The 20612-nt window shown below is 38.2% G+C and overlaps 1 protein-coding gene across 6 annotated transcripts in view; it reads right to left on the bottom strand.

Moving 5' to 3' along the window:
• LOC105672187 (proline-rich protein 36-like) overlaps positions 1-19410 on the bottom strand; it is a 125939-nt gene extending 106529 nt beyond the window's left edge. Inside the window, exon 1 of one of the 6 annotated variants that reach the window (XM_012366945.2) lies at positions 19205-19410. In XM_012366945.2, coding sequence (XP_012222368.1) covers positions 19205-19219 — 15 coding nt within the window. In that variant the 5' untranslated portion in view covers positions 19220-19410. Of the gene's footprint in view, positions 1-3753; positions 3952-18788; positions 19141-19163 lie in introns of those variants that run through there. The other 5 variants (XM_012366944.2, XM_012366942.2, XM_012366941.2 and 2 more) reach the window with 5 other exon arrangements.
• Positions 19411-20612: the final 1202 nt, after the last annotated feature.

Genomic DNA, 20612 nt, shown 5'->3' with positions numbered 1-20612 from the left:
TAGGGCAATGCTCCCCATCCCCGCTCATTCCCCCGTCATTGTATACTCTCGCCGCGTGTAATCGCATATATACGAAGCTGTCCGAGCCCTTCGTTGCGCCGTCCTTTTCGATCTCTCTTTTCCATTTTCCCTCCTTGTTACTGTGTCTATATTCTTGCCCATCTGTCTCTCTTTCCGATGATATTCCTCCAGAACTCGTCGCTTTGTCTCCCTCGCGCTCTCGCATCGCCCGCTTGCTGCGTCTCCCTCTTTTTTTTCTCTCTCTCTATCTCTCTCTCTCTCTCTTTCTCTTTCTCTCGTAGCGAATGAGTTTTACTAACCGCTTTAAAGCGTCCATCACATCGCATGAATCACCGCGGCCGGACGATTAAGGAACATGGGAGTGATGACATCACTGATAATACTGAGGTACAGGAATTCAACAAATAGAAAGTTAGATTAGTATTCGACGAATAATGCTGTATTGTTCGTTTGTCGCGATAAGCGTGTGTCGCGCGTGCGCGATAGAGAGTTAATCTTTTTAACAACTATTTTATCAATTCCTAATTTTTGCTAAAGATAAATGATAAGATATGTCGCAATAGTAATAAAAAAGCAGAAATCATTAATTACACATTGCTGAAACACATAATTATTTTTTAGTACTGAAATCAAATACGTACTAATGTGAGCAATATTTTATTTTTGAAATAAAATATTTTATTCATGTTTTCGTTTCAGTGTAATTAATTCGTATTTCACAAATTAGCATAACGAACACGATCGAAAGATATGGCTAGAGACTAGAACGTGCGACTGGCGCGTTCCATTTTCGTTTAATTTTCAAAAATGAAGTAAACGTATATATTTCCTATCTCGCTGTCGGTTTTTAATTAAAAACTTTCAAATGCACCGGCCGGTGTATCGTGTGAGCGGACCTTTAATCCACACACAAGTCGACGCGGAGGGTCCCCGTATGTGTTCCCCTCGCGCGCGTGTGTCAGTGACTGTAAAAGCGCACGCACACAATCGGTCGACACAATATACGTGGAATTTGACTCAGGTACGTCACATATACTAATGTGCGTGAATCAACGGATAGGCACACTTGACTCGTCAACGCACATCACAAAGCGCTCGCGCGAGGCATTTAAAGATTTCATTTAAATCGCATCACGCCGCGAGAAAGAAATATCCGAGACATATTATACACGCGAGTTTGTTTAGCTCGCCCACTCCCGATTTTTGCTGATCTGTATTCGTTACCGATCCATATCTCATCCCTTGTGCGTGCTATGAATCAATTACGGCACGGGCCGGACGATATTCCACTAAGAAACGTTACATTAGATATTCCGAGCAAGTAAAGCACATACACATACACACATACACACACGGGAAAGATAGGGAGCGAATGCACTGCAATACGATATTAATAACAAACGTAATATACGTTTGTAGAGAGCTTGCGCAAATGGTACGCGTTTTGCAGAGATTTAAACGAAATTTATGCTATATTTAAGTTCAGTTAAATTGAATCCCGTAAGTTTGTAAATTGTGGATTATTGTGCGCGCAAAATTGCATAACAGTTCAAAAGATTTCAATGCAGAATTAATAACGAAAGCGTTGCACTCTTTTGTGACTATATCCGCAATGTACTTCAATTGTTGTGGAAACCTGGTATATCCAGGAATCGATTGAATCCGGCAAATATATTTCACCGATGTGTATGTGCGTTATCTGAAACCGTCTGGTTCTTGTATCAATCGATAAGCCGAATTATTCATCAAACGTTGCATGATAAATAAGTCGTTTATCGATAACAAAATTAACTCTTGCACTTCCGTCTCTTTTCAAATGGAAAATAAATGAAAAAAAATATCAAAAGAAAACAGCAACATCGAAATCGAATTTAAATAAAGCTATTAAGCGAGTACTTCAATATCAAGACTGTTATAATGAGCGCAACTGAAAGCTAATTCGTTGAAAGCTGCCAGAGACATGTAACATCGTGCGCATCGAGATTCGGCTTATATAGGGTGATTCAGCCTTGCCCGAACTTCCTTTCATCTATGAATTCTTTAATTCAGTCAATCTTTATTTATTTAGCAAACATTTAATTAAATGCTGCATTCCTTCACAATTTTGTAACATCTGTTTTTAAGTATCTTTCTAATCGATACTTAAAATGTTATTGAGTTAAAACCCATCTGCATTAATATAATGAATATTTCGTAAAGATATGTGAAGATTTTGGAAACCAGTTTCTCATTTTTAATTCAAAATTTATTAGTATTTCGTAACGATAACGTCCTTAACGCAAATTTTAATTTAATTTATATTTTATTTCATGTTTTAATTAACTAATTTCGTTATTGGTTAATTAAATATTTGAAAATAATAAATTCACTAATGTTTTAATTAACTAATTTCATTATTGGTTAATTAAATATTTGAAAATAATAAATGTTATTACAGTAATTAAATATTTGAAATATTAATAAAGAAAATGACTGAATTTTTCAAATAAATTGCAAACTTTTAATTCCATCCTCTTTTAAACGAGTTAAATATTTACTGAAAACTGTTCAAAGGATTCGTGCATAAAAATGAAGAACGCGTGGAACACAGTGTATACCGTATCTTTCAAAAACACGCGTTACGCTCGCACCGTTCGTTTTCTTGCCGACCGTATCGTCGTATCCCTCTTCCTGCCTCCTTTCCTTCCGTTCCTTCTCGTTTCCCCGCTAAAGCCCCTTGGCATCGTTCTCATCGAGTTATTATTACACGGCATAGGGTCACTATCGTCGTTACTCCCGCGGATGGTTCTCATTCGCGGGAAAGGCGTCGATCGGCAATAAAAGAATATATGCTGGACTTGGGCAAATACAAATGAGTCCACGCGAAAAGGAGATCCCCATCTTGCAGATCAGAAGTCACCTTGACGATGGCATCCAAAATGAAACCGGTTCTCGGAGTATACGAAATTGGGTCCTTGTTTTGGATAAAGAAGGAGCTTGTCTTAATCAATGTTTATTTTTACATTTGTGTGGGGAAGAATGCGATGTCATTACGTGACATTATCAGTAGATTACGGCTCGCTCATTATCTACATTAGAGGACGATAAATGTATGATACACAGGCTAAATAAGTCTTCCCGACCAACTAGCTTAATATAATTGCGCGGAGAGAAAATATTTTGCCCGGCGATATTATCTCTTTTACCTAAAAATATTATTCGTCGAAAAACATTTCAATTCGTTAGTCGTTAATTTATTTTGTTCTAAATACGATGTGCTCTTTTCTCGTATGCAATCCGAAAATAAAGTAGAAAAATGTTGTTTCGTTTCCAATTTGCATGCTCTTTACGTTGTCATGCTTGTAAAATAGTTATAAAGGCGGACAAAACCGTTTCATTTACGTAACACTCGCTTTAACGATGTTACACATGATAGCGCTCGCAGCGAATCTGGATAAACTGAACAATTAATGTAAACTAAACAAAAAATTTTTTTATAAAGAAAATGCATTTATATATATATATATATATATATATATATATATATATATATATATACGTCAACCCATTTGTATCGAAATATACAATTTAAAATTTTTTACATCCCAGCGGATTCATAAACTATTAAACGAAAAAGATAATTTTGTGAACAGTAATTTGAGTTAATTTTTGGTCTAAAAATAATCGTGGAGATGTGTGTGAAAGCGAGCATTATCAATACATATTTACGTAGTACTCTCGAGTATCGCTTACCATTCCTGGGATTTTTAAACCACTCCCCACGTGACCGAGAGTTTCATATTTCCGGAACAAGGAATTTTTCTCAAGTCGCATCTGGTGGTCGTCGACGTTACAAAGCGGCTTCGTCATGCCGTGGCGTAATGATGCGCGAGTTCGTAAATCGCGAATCGCTGTCTTCATTAAAGTTTACGACGCCCTTTCAGCCGGCCTAAGCCTACGGAACTAATTACAGCACGAGTGAGGAATTTTAAAAATTACGCGACTTCCCCTGTATCGTGGTGTCCATGACGAGAGAATAATACTGTAATGCCGGTGAAGTATTAGCCGCGTGAAATTGTCAACGCTAAAGAATGTAACGAAACGATTTTACGGTTCGACAGCATGCGTTCCGATCTTATGTGCAACTAAAATACCGATAAGATAGTAAAATGTAGATATGTTTCGAAGGAAGAAGAGAAACAAGAATTGTATTAAACAATGCATTCACTGTAATTCTCGATTGGAAGTTGAAATCGGTACAAATATAATTTTTTACAAATATTGACAAATATATATTGACAAATATAATTTTTTATGTCAAACGAAAAGTGAATCCTACATCATTAGTCGCGTTTCATTTAAAAATAAAACATAAATAAAAAGAGTAAGGATTATTGTCACGTGCATGAAATCATCAAACTCTTAAGTTGTAACAAATGTAATCTTTATTAGCAATCGCGTACATAATGCTATCTCATCGGATTCATTTTTTGCATTTACATGCAGTTTCGCGCAGATAATGCAACGCGCTCTTGCAGTCACGATTTCCCAATCGCGCACGGTCGTGGAAGTGAACGTGTAGAGGAGTGAGAGAGGAGGGATGTACTGTCGGCGGGGGATTGTATATGTGTGTATAGAGAGGGAGGGCAGAGGGGAAGAAGGCAGAGAAGAGGGAACACAGAGGGGCATAGCCACGCTCGCACGCGACTTACGCATGCGCCTGTAAACGCATACACAGGCATGCATAACATACGTGTTATAGATCCGATATCGCATTATTATTAAATTCTAACGCAAAGAAAAAAAGAGAAATAATATTGAACGGCCGCTCGAGAGAGCCGCATTTATATTTTCGCCGTCGCATTATCTCACGTAATTGCAAAATTAAATCAGAGCGTGTCGCGCTGTAAAATTAACAAGTCCCAATATGCGCGACGAATTTTAATCACTATGAAGAAATTTTTTCAGACGGGAAGATCATTATCTTCTCCAATTTCTTTTTCCTACCTTTTTCTCGCTCTCGCAAGTCCCCTATGTGTAAGACGTAAAAAACTTGGCTGCGAGATTATATGAATTTAAAATACGCTTAACTCGCGTCATGAGCCTCGACTCGAATTAATTCGTGTCATTAACGGTAATACTGGTGAACAACAACTCTTGAAATAACAATGTTTACGTTACTGCGTAACGTAAGAGAGAAAATTCAAAATTTAATTTTATATATTCCATTTTGGTAGTTCCATCTGCTGTCGCGTCGCGCTGTTTTAATTTATATTATACTTCGTTATTTTTCATTCTGCTCTCCGTGAAGAGATTAATCTCGTCCCGCATCGTCCCCGCGCCCACCTCCCTCTCCCGGACCATTCCTCCCTTTCTCCTCCTACCGCACGGCCCGGGTCGACTCTTTCCGAACCTCTCTCTCCTCTCACCTACCCGCGCCATCGACTGGATTCAATTCACTTTTCTCCAAAGAGCAACTCTCGCTGGGCGACTTCTCGCCTCGTTTATTTACTTCTTCCGGGTCGTACTAGGCGTTTCCGAATATGAGCAGATTCGCATTCGGTAATAAGGAACAATGCAATACAAATCTATAATCTATCTGAATTTTTCCTTAAGTACGTAAATATTGCGTACTTATTTTATCGATTTATTTGTACGTGTATTTTCTGAATTTTTGGTTTTTAAAATTACAGTGGTATTACATTGATATGATAAAATTTAAAAAATTAATATTTTTAATAAAATAAAATATAACATTTTAATTTATAAAATAAAAAGATATATATATATAGATTATATAAATAAATATTAATATTAATATTTAAGAAGCGTGGTTATTTACATAAAATGTAGTAATTTGAAAATGTCGAGAAAGAGATCACAGTATTGTATGCAAAGAGTTTAGAAATAAAATGTAAGCAAACATAATTTTTTCCTTGGAGAATATTTTAAAACACAGTTGGAGAGAGAGAGAGAGAGAAAGAATGAATGGAAGAAACAAGAAAATGTAGCAAAGAGGAGAGGAAATGCGAACACGAAGGGAGCGTTAGAGACAAAAAGCTGTTCCACGGATGGCGTGGCTATGTACGTGCATTCCTGGCGACACACTAGGGACGTCGCGTTAAATAAACTGACACTCAAAAAGCAAGCGGCTTGACAGTTCGAAGGCGCGCACGCGAAAATCAGAAATCTCTGGGGAGGCGCTTTTGTAATCAGTTTCGAGTGCGGTTCGAAGGAAAATGATTCGCCGGTATGAAAACGACGATATTGATTTCGCATCTTGAGAGGATCAGCGATTTTCTAATTACCGCGCTGTTTATTTTTTACATACACCATCATCAAAAAGATAACGATATTTGTGCAGCGAATTAACAGTATTCGCCGACGCAAGTCAGCACAAAGTGCAAACACGCGGACTCGGTCAAATGTATTTTGTTCCATCGCTCCGACTGTCAACGTCGATAATGCATTCGAGGAAAATCGCGGGATTGTGTGTACACCCAGTTTCTATTAAGTCGAAGAAACAACGCGAGTCACTCACCCTTTCTCCGTGTGTGTTAGAGCGGCGCGCGCGCGCAAGAGTGAAAGAGGGGGGGGGGGGAGAAAGAGAAAGAGAGACAAGGAGCGATTTCCCGCCTTGTAGATGTATACACGCCGATTGTATCTCATCGTGTCGCGCAAACGATGCCCGCTTAGAGTCACACATTCATGAAACGTATGCATGCGTATAGTACATGCGTTTTTCTTGCACTGTCTCTTGCGCGAAGAGTGTATCAGCGCGCGCGCAATCACGCGCGATATATCGCGCGCAAGAGAGGAGCGGTTACGTTTATATTACATTTTGCAAAGCGACGCGAGATCGATAAAAACTTTCTCCCCCCTCTCTCTCTCTCTTTCTCTTTCTCTCTTCTTGCCCACCCCTCGCAGAGCGCGTATTATTTTTCAGAACGGTTCAATTTACCATTCTCTTTCTCTCTCTCTTTTTTACAATAAACGACGGATATTTTATCACTTTTTTGTTTGCTTGTTTTGCAACTCGGTCTCGCGTCAGGCAGGAGGAGCGGGCGATCGATAGAATGAACGAGAATGGCGGACAGGAATTTTCGGAGGCACGCAATAATGCAATGTGATCGAACGTTTTATTATCCTGAAAATACAGTCGTCGCATCGTGATCCGTCGAGCCGCGACACGCGGCGCGGAATGATTATCGTAACTATCATGAACGTGCAACAGATACGCCGTTATCGCCGCTTTACCCGGTTCATCCGTACCGCGAAGGTGGGCAAACAATTTTTTTTTACAACACGATAATTAATAATATGGCGGAAAATATAAATATCGCTATTATAAATATTTGATTGCCGCTCTTGGCACCGAAAATTCTCAATGTCGTTCGCGTTGACGTACATATGTGATTAAAAATCCACGAGCGAGAGAGACAAGGCCCGCCGTTACGATCTTATAAATCAACATTATTATAAATCACCGTTTCGCGGCAAAGTTAAGCAGACTGACACGTATACAGTCGCATCAGATAGAAGGCACCGTGATTCTCGTGTCGCAATTTATCACATGTTATAACGTTGAAATAATTTTGGAGACGATAATATCGCATCGAGCGATTTATGCTTGCGAAAAATATCAAATGTACATTGCGTTATCGTTATTTTTTAAATTAACGATTATATCAGCAAGAACGCATAATTAATTCGCAACATCGAGTTCAATAAATTAATTAGACACGCGTTTTTGTTGAAATATTGATTTTTTATTATTCAGACATGTTATTAAAGTTATGGCATCATTTCTTCCAAGATTAAGAAGCAAAACACGAAATTTCGTCATTCGCGATAGTAATCGCGCAATCGATCACGATTACAATCCATCTGCGAGCTCGCAAACCCGAAATGTGGCGTGTAAACAATAAAAATTCGATTATTCATTGGAAGAAAAAACATATGTTTTATAAACTCGCATCACGCGCAATAAAACGCGCATTACAATCTCTAACACAATCGGCCAATATACAACGTGTCGCTTTAGACAAAACCGGTTTCTATCGTGTGAGAATCGACGAGAAAAATGCGCGGGCGAATGTCACCACGGCATCGTGATGAGATATTTCACCGTTCCTTATTATTTATTAAAGTTTATCGCCATTTGTGGCATTAACAAAATATCATCTGTCAAATACGAAAGAGGCGAAGACACGATCTTGACAGATGGACCGTCCTTTCGGGCTAGGTTGACGCAATAATAGAATGCATTTTCCATTTGTCCAATTCCCAGCAGTAATTACATCGGGCATCTCTATCGGCTTTGCCGTCGCGCATCGCCCTCCGTTCTCTCAGTTTCCCTCATCCATCCTCTCGCTGCATCTTTCCCGCTTCCGCCCCGCACCCCATCCCGTCCCGAACGTCGCCGTCAAAGCAAAAATTGCTTCTGTATACATTTTCGGTGGATTTTCTCGCACCGCGCCGCTTCCCGGGACTCGTTATAAAAATAAAGATTTGTTTCGGGCGTGGATCAAAAAGCTGTACTTTCAAGGCTTTCGGAAGTCGGACTGAAACGTTTAATTAGCGGGATCGATTAGAGTATTCTTATTGACATCGCCGTGATACAACGCAAAGCGAGGACGAAGACTTAATTAAGGTTAATACGAGAGGCATTATTTAACAAGCAGGAAGCGGTAGTTTCGTCGATGCGGAGTGTATCGATTTTAGCGACACGTGCAAGGGACTCTCGCCTCAGTCGATCCCCCGTGTATGAATACTTATCGTCGGTCGAACAATTTTCCCACTTAACCCCGATTCGGCGAGGCTCCAGACAATTCTTTACACAGGGAACGCGCTTTGGAAATGAGTAAGAAAAATAGTGAGATGAAATCGGCATTGTCGCGATCACAATGCAGTCGAGCGGTCGACTGCAGAGCAATTTTGTAATTGTATGCAAATCCGGGAAGCTTGAAATTATTCAATTCAGCCGCACAGTCTCGCTGGATTTCGTTTCCATAATTATGTTAACAAGATAGACAAAGCTACTGCTCTAAACAATTTATTCAATCATTTCGTAATAGATGATCGAAGAATTCTCTTGCGATAGTAATTGCTACAAATACTCGGAAAATATATATTTGTGCTTTTAGAATAGTTGCAATATTTGTTCTTTGAATAATAAATGATTTTTTTCCATTTAAATAACGTGTTTTTCCAAAGTAACTAAATCTTTTAAGTTTTGGGATAGTGATATGGATAGTGAAATGTGGTTCTCTTTCTATCTCTCTTTCTATCTCTTGACCATGCATTTGTCAGAGTTTAGTGTCCTTTAAGTAGTTCGAGAAAGTTTCTTAGTCATCCACTGATGACTCAATGTAGAGTTCTTGCTTGAAAAATTTCAAGCAATAAAAAAATAATATTTTATACGCAACGTAAATATTAGATTTTTTTTTTAAATTTTTAAATAATAATATTTGTAGTATATAATAAAATAAATGATGCAAAATTCCAGAAAACTGATTAAAATTCGTTGATATGCAAAATTGTTCTTTATAAATAACGCGTAAGCAAACAGAAATTTTTGAAGCTTGGATAGCGGCGCGCGTTCGATGGGCGCGGAATTAATCTGTTTTCCTGAAAAGCCACTCGTCGCATTCTCACTCCACCAATTAAATATCACATACAAAATGGAATGAGATAATGGTACACTGTCGCAGGTCGATACCGCGCAATCAGGACACAGCATGTATTTCCCCCTAGCGAGCTTATATAACTAATACCTCGACACAATGAAAAACAATGTATTCGTCAATGCATCTCTCAGCGCGGCTATCGATTTTGGCTCATATTTAAAAATATCAATTAAACGCGTGCATTCTATTGTATGCATGTGATTACACCTCCTTGCCAGGAGCCTCACCGGTCAATATGTTTAGATCGTATTGCGAATTCATGGATCATGATAGCATCAACGAGATAGCCAGGGTCGAGGGACGAGAAAATTTAATGCCAATTACTTTTTGTCTTGTATACGGACACCTTACTCCCTTGCGACTACCTGCCGGACCACGTTAGAACCTGCTGACAAGGAAAAAGACGATGGGCGTAAGAAGGAAAGAGAGAAACTGAAGGCAAAGTAGGTCCGGTGAGACGACGATGCAACGCTTAACAGCAATCGACTATATTCGGCCGCTAGATATGCACCATGTTTTCTTTGCATCGGCGCATTGCATTCTAAGAAATAAAGGAGTCGATCGACGCGCATACGGAGCGCGATATAAATGTTCACGATGATTTCAATGATTTAAACAATATATCAGACTAAAATGTTCGGAAAAACAGGCGTATCTATAAAAAGTATTTCAAATCTTTTCAATTGTATAACGTATAAATCCAATTTTTATTTCACATTTTTTATTTTTGGGATATTAAATATTTAAATATTCGTCAAATATAAAAATTTTCTAAAGTGAACAAATGAAAGAAGGAGATTTGGTTATATTTTCAACTAAGAATCATTTCGAGAATTGTAATATCCGGATTACACAAGACGAAGAGAGATTTCCTACCGTCATGTATCGTTTTTAACATCCTATATAAACGCATAGCCACTCGTGGAAAGGTACATATATCGTTGAGAAGATTATTATAATCTACCGCGAGCACCATTCATATCGCATTTAGTGAAATGGCGAAATCTCAACTCGGACAATGACGCAACGACCGTTCCTGAACTTCTCACGGTTTTATCGATTTCTCTTGAATTCTCGGCATGTGCGAAAAGTATCGATTAATCGTCAGAATACAAAGGAGTTATACAGCGAGATACATAGGTTTCGTTTAGTTTCTCGGTGCAAAACACTTGATTTTATGTTTAGGGATGTTACGCAAGCACATTTCTTTGCGCTTCACGCGACAGATAGCATTTCGTAACAGCATCATCGATCAAATGCATTTCTCGTCTTTCTGTCGTCCATCGGTCTTATTTTAAAAAGACTGAGGCACAATAGATGAAAAATAAGCAATAAAATATAATATCACTAATACATATATAAATAAATTATACATAAATTATAAAAATATTAACAATAATTTCGATGAAATTACTAGAAATATGGATATTAAATAATATTAATAATAATAATATCAGTAATTAAATATTATTTATAATATTCTAATATTATTTATTATGTTAACGTTAAACAAATATATGTAATTGTAATATTACAAATATCACAATTATATAATTGTAGTATTTCAGTATCGCATTAATATTAAATGCTAATACCGTGTGGCAGTATACTATTTTATTGCAACTTGAATTCTAATATTTATTCCGTGTTCGTCATAGCTTATACCTGTATTCCATTATGCCTCGGTCTTAAAGCGCATAATCATACAACTTGTCGAGTAAAGTATCCCCTACGTATATACATAAACTCCGAAGATTCGTCGACGAATTTCGTGAGAAAGCGCGAGGAGAGAATGTTGCCGAGACTCATTAAGGCCGTTTTAGAGCGGGTGACGATACTGAAGTGAGAAAGAGAGAGCATCTCGATAAGAGTGTACGTGTCAAGGCTGAATAAACATTAATTCAACTGTACAATGCGCCGCCTAACGCGACATTAAGAGTAAAAGAATAAAAAATAAATTGTAATTTGTTGCCTTTTCAAACAAACAGATACTTAACGACAATCGTCAAACCGAAAGTTTATCTTTTTCTATAAATGGGTGATATATAATTTAGCCAATTCTGAGAATAGTAGGCTATCGATTGGCCCTGGGATCAGGCATGTATAAATAGCGTGTACAAAGAAGAGAACAAAGTATTAGATGCCTAGGATCAATAATAATGTAAATGTTTTATGGGAATAACTATGAAAGTGTAGCGGCTTCATTACATTCACTTCTTTACTAAAAGAAAGCAGAATATGTATTTTAAAATATTTCACACGAATTAAAATGCGTTTCTAAGGCTTGAGAAAGCTGAAGTTATATACATTATATTTGAAATTTAATTTATCATAATTTATAAGTATATAATTTATATCAAAGCGCCACGCAAGACTGATCAATAAACATTTAAATGCCTAGGGCAAAGTATCTGGTAACTACGACGGAATTAGATCCTATATTATTTATCAGTGATTCCGATAATGCAGTCGAGAACTTTCACAGATAACGGATGCACAGTTATAATTCACGTAGATAAAGAAGAATCAAATCGACATGCGCGCGTGTTCCTTTTTACATTGCCATGGTGGCTCTCGTTTTTTAACTTTTTCGTTTCGACCGATTGAAACGAGCAATGTAATCGCACGGACGTATACTCGTGTATAGATGTACAGTCCGATCAGTAAATAAGCTGTACATACGTGCAAGGCAGCTGTAATTTGTTATTGATCGATAAGAAATGCCGTAAATAAAAAATATCACAGGGCAGCGTCCGCTCATAACGAAGAGCGATTGTACATAATATTGTATTACAGCTGAAAACCACAATATTAAAAAAGTGATAAATAGGAATTTAAAAAATCCATATAAATTCGATATTAACATTTTAAAAGATATTTTGTGAGTTAGTTCCAAAACATTATTAAATTAATTTGCTTGCAATAAATTATAACAGAAATATTAAAATTCTTCAATTGTATATATAAATGTAGAATAAAATTTAATAAGTGCAGATAAAAAGCATATGTATTTTACAGCGCAATAAAATGAATATTACGCTTTTTGAAGTAAGGTCTTTTATGAAACGTATAAACGCGCTAATGCAGGCACGCAGCAAACGAATCGGAAAAAGAAGGTGGAACGGAGTAAGTAATATGGAGTGGAACGTAAAAAGATTTAACGAGAAATGTAAAAGGAATTATATCATAATTATAACTGTAGAATATCAATGCAGGGCAGAAATGGAAGATAACATTCGCTAACCTACGTTCTCATCTCGGTGAGCGACTATCGACCGCGCCAGGAATTACATCTTAATTGTTCCATTAAAGAAAAACAATCTGACGTAATATTAATGACGAAATATTATTCAACCCGATACCACATTGCGATTCGAACCGAAGTGAATATTATCCAAGTACCGATAGAGCCGAGAGATACGAGAGAAGCAATGAAAATAATAATTCTCTAATAACAGCGCGGCGGACTTTAAATAGCAATGACGCGTCTGTGTAATTACGAGGACGATCACAGCAAATTAACGTGACTAATGGCTCAAAATGAAAAAGCATTCGGGTACCTTTATCTTCGCAATGACAAAATTCTTCATAATAATGAAGCCATCTAATTTAGATTAAATCGACTATTAGCAAATGACCGATGTTCATATCTACACTCACGATTACTCATCCGCCACTGCAATTGTGTCGTAGTAAAATTCACAGCGCCGCCGTTATGTTTGCGACCATAATCATGATAACTGCACCCGCAAATGTTGGCCTTGCGCAGTACATCCGCAAAACTACGCGAACAGCAAAATATTTTAACATTCTCAAGTGGAATCAATAAAAAAAAAAAAAAAGGAAAAAAATATGATACGCATGATAACGCGCTTTAGACTACACTCATTCATGTAAATTATTATGTAAATATTTATACTAATACAAGCATAAAGTGCTTGTATATTTCAAGACGCATTTATTGATGTCTAAATCTAACATACGTACATTACACAATATTTAATAATTAATTTGCTTGTTTTTAATGCGCATTAAAAATGACGAAAAAATTATTTACCATCTTCCCGTTGAAATAATAACGATTTAGTTAATATTATTTATGAATAACTTTTGCTGTTACTCAAATTGATATTATACACTTTATAATAAACATTTTATGAATTTAGAATTAATTAAATTAAAATTGTATGAGCTATTAATTATTTATTTCTAGGAAAAACCATGATATAATATAACTTATAACTTGCGCTTGCGTTGAATTGATTTCATAACTTTCTTGCTTAGAATCGCGGTCAGGCAGACTTTCCGACGTGACTGTACCCCCTCCCGACTAATTTTACCGATTAGAATTTTAGCATGATGTACAGTCCGCTGTAGAATTTCCGAGTGTGTAACGGGCTTCCTTCGCTAGCAGTTTTCCCTCGCTATGCAATGCCACGCAGCACGATATCTAATCGCACGTACTCATTAAGTCTATTACATTGGTTCCAATGACATCATAACGACCGCGCGAATCAGCGCGGAAAGTGAATTTTGATTTTAATACGACGATTTCTCATACGCGAGAAGTGACGACCGTAAAATCAAAATATCCCGGATAGACGAATATACCAGGCGTATTATGAATTGTTCAATGACGATGATTTCTGATGAATCATTACGCTGGGTCGTGTCGCGCTGGCGCATGTTATCACGACGAAATAAAATATTCTTATCGCGCGCTTTTTATTTTGATGAGAATTTAACGTGTGCACGAACAGAAGTCCAGAAAGAGAAATCCGAACTTTACACCGATTAAACAGTTTAGAAGGGACACGGGGGATAACCTTGACGCCGGCGGTCGAAGCGACAATTTGACGAAGAACACGAGATACGGCTTACCAAAAATTCCACGTTTACACAACTGCTAAAATTACATCGCGAACGCGATGCGCCAAATTGCAGTTAAGTGTCGTCCAAACGACAATATGCAATTTCGCAATATGCGATTCTTAATCTCTGATTAATTAACTAGCGTCGACGTGCAACACGTCACTCCTACATTCTCTCTTTCTCGCTCTTTTATAATGCAATTCAGGCCGTAAGTATGGGTGAACTCTAGGAAGCTTCAAAAGTAAATTTCATTAAGGCAGCAGTGGGTACTTCCGTTTAATGTCGTTAGCTAAGAGAAATGGAAAATAAAAGAGGTCGAAAAAGACGACGGGAGAGACGGGACAAATCAACGTCGAGGATTTAGATTAACAGCGTTAATATTTACAGACATTGACGCGGTACTACGATGAAAAGACTGGAGAGAGATAAGCGAGACGAGGAGAAAGGTAGGGTGGGGAGAGCAAGGCAGATTCTATGGATGGATAATGGGTGGCACAAAAAGATCAATAAATGCACGCACGTCCGCGCAAGCTATAAATTCGAATAAATACGCCAGTGAAACTTTTTCCATCAACGCGATTAATTTTGTTTTTATTCTATTCGCTCTCGGTTACTCCGTATTTCAATCAAAAAGTCGTAGCTTTATAATAATATATTCAGTAGTTTAACGTAATAAAATCAGCGGGAATCAATTTGAAAATGTGGCGTCACGCATAAATTGAAACTAAATTTAAACGAACGATCTGTGGAGCCGCTGTGAATTTTTCAACCAACGATTTTTTAAGTGCATGATAAATTAATACGAAAAAAAGTACCCGCACGTGATCACGTTTCAGGGAAAATATTTTTCCACGACGAAAGAGGCACTTTATACCGTTTTCCACTATGTAGAGCGCATTTTTTATTACGTTTTCAAACACTCGCTCAGTCATTGCCAGTTGAGCACCTGTCCCATTCTCGGACGGTTAAGTTTGATACGCCCTGTATACAACTCGGCCTGCACACATACTCATTGTCAGATACACCACACACACACACACACACTCACGCGCGTATGAACGTGATCCCGATGATTTCACACAGAGATACAGGCGTGTAAACATGTCGGATATGCGACTCCACGTAACAGGCTACGTATGCACAATTACTAGATAAATTAATATAAAAAAGGATACTAGTAAAACAATGAGATATAAAAAAAAAAAACTCATCTACGTGTCCCGCCTTTATACTAATAAGAAGAATAATATATGCAGGTAAATACGAGTGTATGTGAGAGTGCACGCTCGTATGTGTATCTCGCCCGCTTATGACGTATTATAATTACAAATTTAAGCGAAAATTCACGATTTTCTGACAGAGACGAAACATTATTGGCTATCGCGTGCTGAATATATTTGCACGCTAAATACGATAACATTTAATTATACATTGTAATTTTAATTTATTTCATAGAAATTTACAATGAAAAAAATTTATGATTTTGCTAGAACCAATAATAATTCGTGAATAACTGAATAAACGTAGGCGTTATATTAATATTGTTTAAATAATGTCAATATTTATGAAAATAATAATTTGATTTTGTCATACACAGCGTATCTATAATATATACAATACATCATATTGAGTACATGTGACAAAACTAAAATATTAAAAAAAAAAAAGGGAGAAGCTCCAGAGAGAATCACGTGTTAACATATCATCGTATAGAGAGTCATGTCTCTTTCGCATGATTGGCATAACAAAAATATTAAACTCGCATTCAAAACGTCGCACTTAATATCTCCGTTTACATTCGACATCACGATGAAATGCGATATTTGAGTGTCAATGTTGTGATATCGCTTTAGCTCGGTATTCGATACAATTTCAAAAACAAAATCGACGTTGCGATTAAAGTAGTGTTAGGTAACCTTGCGCGTAAATAAACCGCGAGGAAACTTTATTATTCTCGAGAAGAATTACCGTGTCGCTTGCACGAATTTAGAAATATATTTTTTATCATGAATGAACCGATTTTGTGCGCGGATATTTCTTCTCGCCGATCGTCCGGAAAAATGCCGATTTTTATCGCGACATGATACGCCGGTGTCACATTCGTCGCGTACGTCAAAATGCACAATGTACTAAATTTAGTATCTTTACTGCCGTAAACTATGCAGGCGCATCGATTGCCACAAACGACAAAAGCGATACAAATAGTCGCTATCACTTTTTACGCATCAGTTTTATGTTTTCATCATTCCATTTTGCTTACAAAGCAATGCAGTTATGTTAGGAAATACATGACATTATAAATGCAGCTGCGTGACCTTCTTTGCAACATTTTATTTCATCTCGCAATCCATTTGCGAATTAAACGTAAAAATAATTGAAGAGAAGATTGAGTGCGAATAAAATCCTATTTTGCGCGCTTATTCAGTTTTGTCGAAAAATTTGTTTACGACACGAAGAATTCACGCGAATTAGACTCGATGATATAAATCACCACCATTGTTTTCGACGCGCGAATTTTATTTCCGCGCACGATTCGTTTGTAGCTCCGATCGCGCAAAAGCGAGCGAAAGCAAGGACAACTTGAATCGCAACGATCATCTTCCACCTTGGAATTTGATTTCGTCGTAGAATTTATTCGCAAGAAATGGTTTTAGGCCGGCGCTACTTCATTGTTCCGCGTGAAACACACGAGTAATCATAACAGCGACGAATATAGAAATCGTTAAAACAAAATATATATAAACGCGATGTTTCGTATAACGTATAAGTTGTGTATTCAAAAGCGGCTTAAATAATATTTTATAAGGTAATTTAATTTAATTTAATTCAATTTATAAAATTAATTCAATGTAGTAGTCTTAACAAGATTTACAAAATATGACTCAAAATAAATTTAATTTATTTTCAAAATAATTAAATAATAATAAAACTAAATGTAAATGGCTGATACAATAATTACTCGTTGTAATTCGCAACTCCGCGTTTATCGATTTAATTCTCAAACGTATACTTTCAATTCGTCCGCTAGAACGCGAGTGGTGGGTGGGGAGCGTACTGGGAAGTCGGAAACGAACGACGGGGAGAAACGGAGGAGGGAGCGAGCGAGAAGAGTTCAAGCAGAGCACCACACACGGGGAATAGCGCGCCGAAAAAACTGCACCCGCCAGAAAATCCGTCAAGCGCGCGCGCAGTATATTTATCCATATACATATATCGTCAATGATTTAGTGCATATTGCAAATAAAATAACTGTATCACCGTTACCGACGACATTTTGCATAATGTAAATAAACAGGATTTGTGCGCTCGGCGAGATGGCCGAGAAGAAAATGATGTCGCGACAGTAACACTTTCCACAAAATGAACTTTCTCCGCGGACTGTACACACCTTTTTCAACGAAGCACTACGAAAACATTTTTTTTTCTTCTTCTTTTCTCCATCCTCGCCAGCGCCGTCGTAGCCGCGACTTTATTCGCGAGATGATCTTAAAAGCTCCGAAATTGGATTTCGCATATACGCATCGTATGGCGCACAAAACACAACCATATTCCGCTGTAATAACAACGTAACCGTTTATCGATTCGATTCTCGGACATATGACGGATAACGCGTCGTTACCGCTTCTGCATCGTTTTTCTTTATTTTTTTCTCATTTTTATATTACGCAAACATTTGTCGCAAAAAAAAAAACGCACAATATTATTCAGCTGAAAGCTGATCCGGAACGAAGAAAATGAGATTTCGAAAACAATGCAATTTCTCATTAAACAGTCGTTAGGACAATGTGAGTTGAGGTGGCTGCGTTAAATCGGGTTAAGGCACATCTATAAATACTTGACTAACCGAGAATGAGAGGGAAAGAGAGGGAGAACGGTATGGAACAGAGGCGGTGTAAAAGAGATAGAAAAAAGAAAGAGAGAGAAGTATGGAGTGTGGTTGGCAAAGAAGGAACGCGAGACAAACGGAGAAAGATACAGGCGGAGAAAGACGGAGAGAAAGAAAGAGGGGAGAGAAAAAGTACTGAGACCGATAGAGAGAGCGAATAAAAGATAGAGTTGCGGGAGACGCGCGAGTGTGAGATAAGGACGAAGCCATAAACTTGACAGAGAGGTTCGAAAATGAAACAAAGATGAACGATGATGGCTTTAAAGAAGAGAGAAAAAGAGAGAGAAGAGAGAGAGAAGTACCAAGTCTATCTAATAATATGGCACATTGAAGATACATACAATGGTATTCGTTGCCAGATGTCTAACATCTACGATCTCCCCACCATCGGCTACCCCTTCCTCCCCACTCATCATCACGCTGTCACTTCTGCATTACGATCGAGCGAGTATTCGCCGAGGTAAATCTGACGGTTATATGGAAGGGGGGTGACGGGGTGGTGGGGTAAATGCGGGGGTGGAGAGGGGGAGGAGGCAAGGGACAAGAGCGCGGAGTGGTAATTAAAAAAAGAAAGACAAGACAGAAAGGCAGAAGAGAGAGCGTTAAGCGCGAAATTTGTTTGCAAGCGCTGCATTAACGGCGCGACGTGACGCGCGAGACGGGACGGGACGAAATTCGCGCTTTACACACCCGGCTTCCCCTTGTGACTCTCTCACCTCTATCTTTTCCATTTCTTCGCCGCACAAGTGTCACTCACTGTTCCCACAGTCATCTAGGATCCCTTGACGCACACACACACTGACGGCACATAGCGCGCGGACGTATGTATATATCACGAGCTACTCACGGGAGCGCGGTGTGCGTGTATCGGAGCGATATAGGTTTGACGCGCGCGGACCAGCGACTCACGGTGCGGCGCACGCCGCTGTCCCATCAAGACTACTTTGTATTTACTCTAATTATGTGACGTCACGTATACACTGCTCGCCCCACCATGCCCAACGGAGGCAGCCGAGCCTCGGCGGGCATGACCGAGCCCGTCCGAGACCGCGGCGACGGCGCGCACTGCGCGCCGTCCAGTCCGCCAACTACTAGTCACCTGTCGTTTCCGAGACTCCGTTCGTGGCAGTCGTTCGCGTCGGTCATTCGCAGTCGTTGTACAACCACGCGTCGCGCAGTATCGCCATTCGATTTTCGCCTCAACTCGCTAGTCGCTAAGTACGCGTTCACCACCGTCGTAAGAGTCGCCGACGACTTTGGAACGAATGATAATGCAGCGATGCAGCGACTCGAGCGATGTACTCCTACCTGAAAACCGTGCGACGTACGAACCGTGCTGTTGCGAATGACGGAACATTTTTCGAGAACATGGAGGCGATGTGAGGATTCTCCAAGACTTTCTGTAGTATCTCAAGTGAGTTGTGTGAACCTCGTGTCGTTTCTCGCAGAGTGCGTATACGTTCGCTAATAATATCTTCAATCTTACGGTTAATTTATAATTTATCGATATATCTTTCGTTGTTCTCACGATTGTGCAGGTGAAAGTAAGTGTGGTGATACAAAACTGTAAAATGTGATAGTTACTACGTGCATTGGACTTTCTCTAGTCACTGAATAATATGAAATCCGTGTAACTGAAATTGCAATGTTAGAAATTAATATGCCAGATAATGCTCACACACATTCAACATTCAAAGTGATTCAACTTACTTATCGTGTTTCCTGTTTCGTTCTCGATTAAAAAAATATCGGTGTATCAAGAAGAACATTGCTGTATATTGTCAATTATATTAAACACTTCTTAATAATATTTTGCAAAGTAAAAAGGACACATACTGTTGCAAAATAGTGAAAAATATTTCTTACCACATAATTATTCAATTCCATCGAATACTTTGAATTTGAAAGTCAAATTTCTACCTTCTAAAGTAACATGTTGCATATGTAAATTTAAATCGTATTAATTAATCTGCTTGACGTTTTTCACGGTGCTGGAATCGATGGAAACAGTGTTCTCATTCGATCATTGTAGATACGTTTTAATAAAAAAAAAAAAAAAGAGAGAGATATTGAGGAGACTATTCCAGCTTTTAAAAGGTTTATTCAGGGATAAAAATAACAATTCTGTCAATCTGTTTGTGAATTAAATTAACATCGTTTATCAG

The sequence above is a fragment of the Linepithema humile genome, chromosome 4 (assembly GCF_040581485.1).
Source record: "Linepithema humile isolate Giens D197 chromosome 4, Lhum_UNIL_v1.0, whole genome shotgun sequence".
NCBI lineage: Eukaryota > Metazoa > Arthropoda > Insecta > Hymenoptera > Formicidae > Linepithema > Linepithema humile.
The sequence above is the reverse complement of the archived record's forward strand: the minus strand, read 5'-3'. Positions and strand labels throughout refer to the sequence as shown.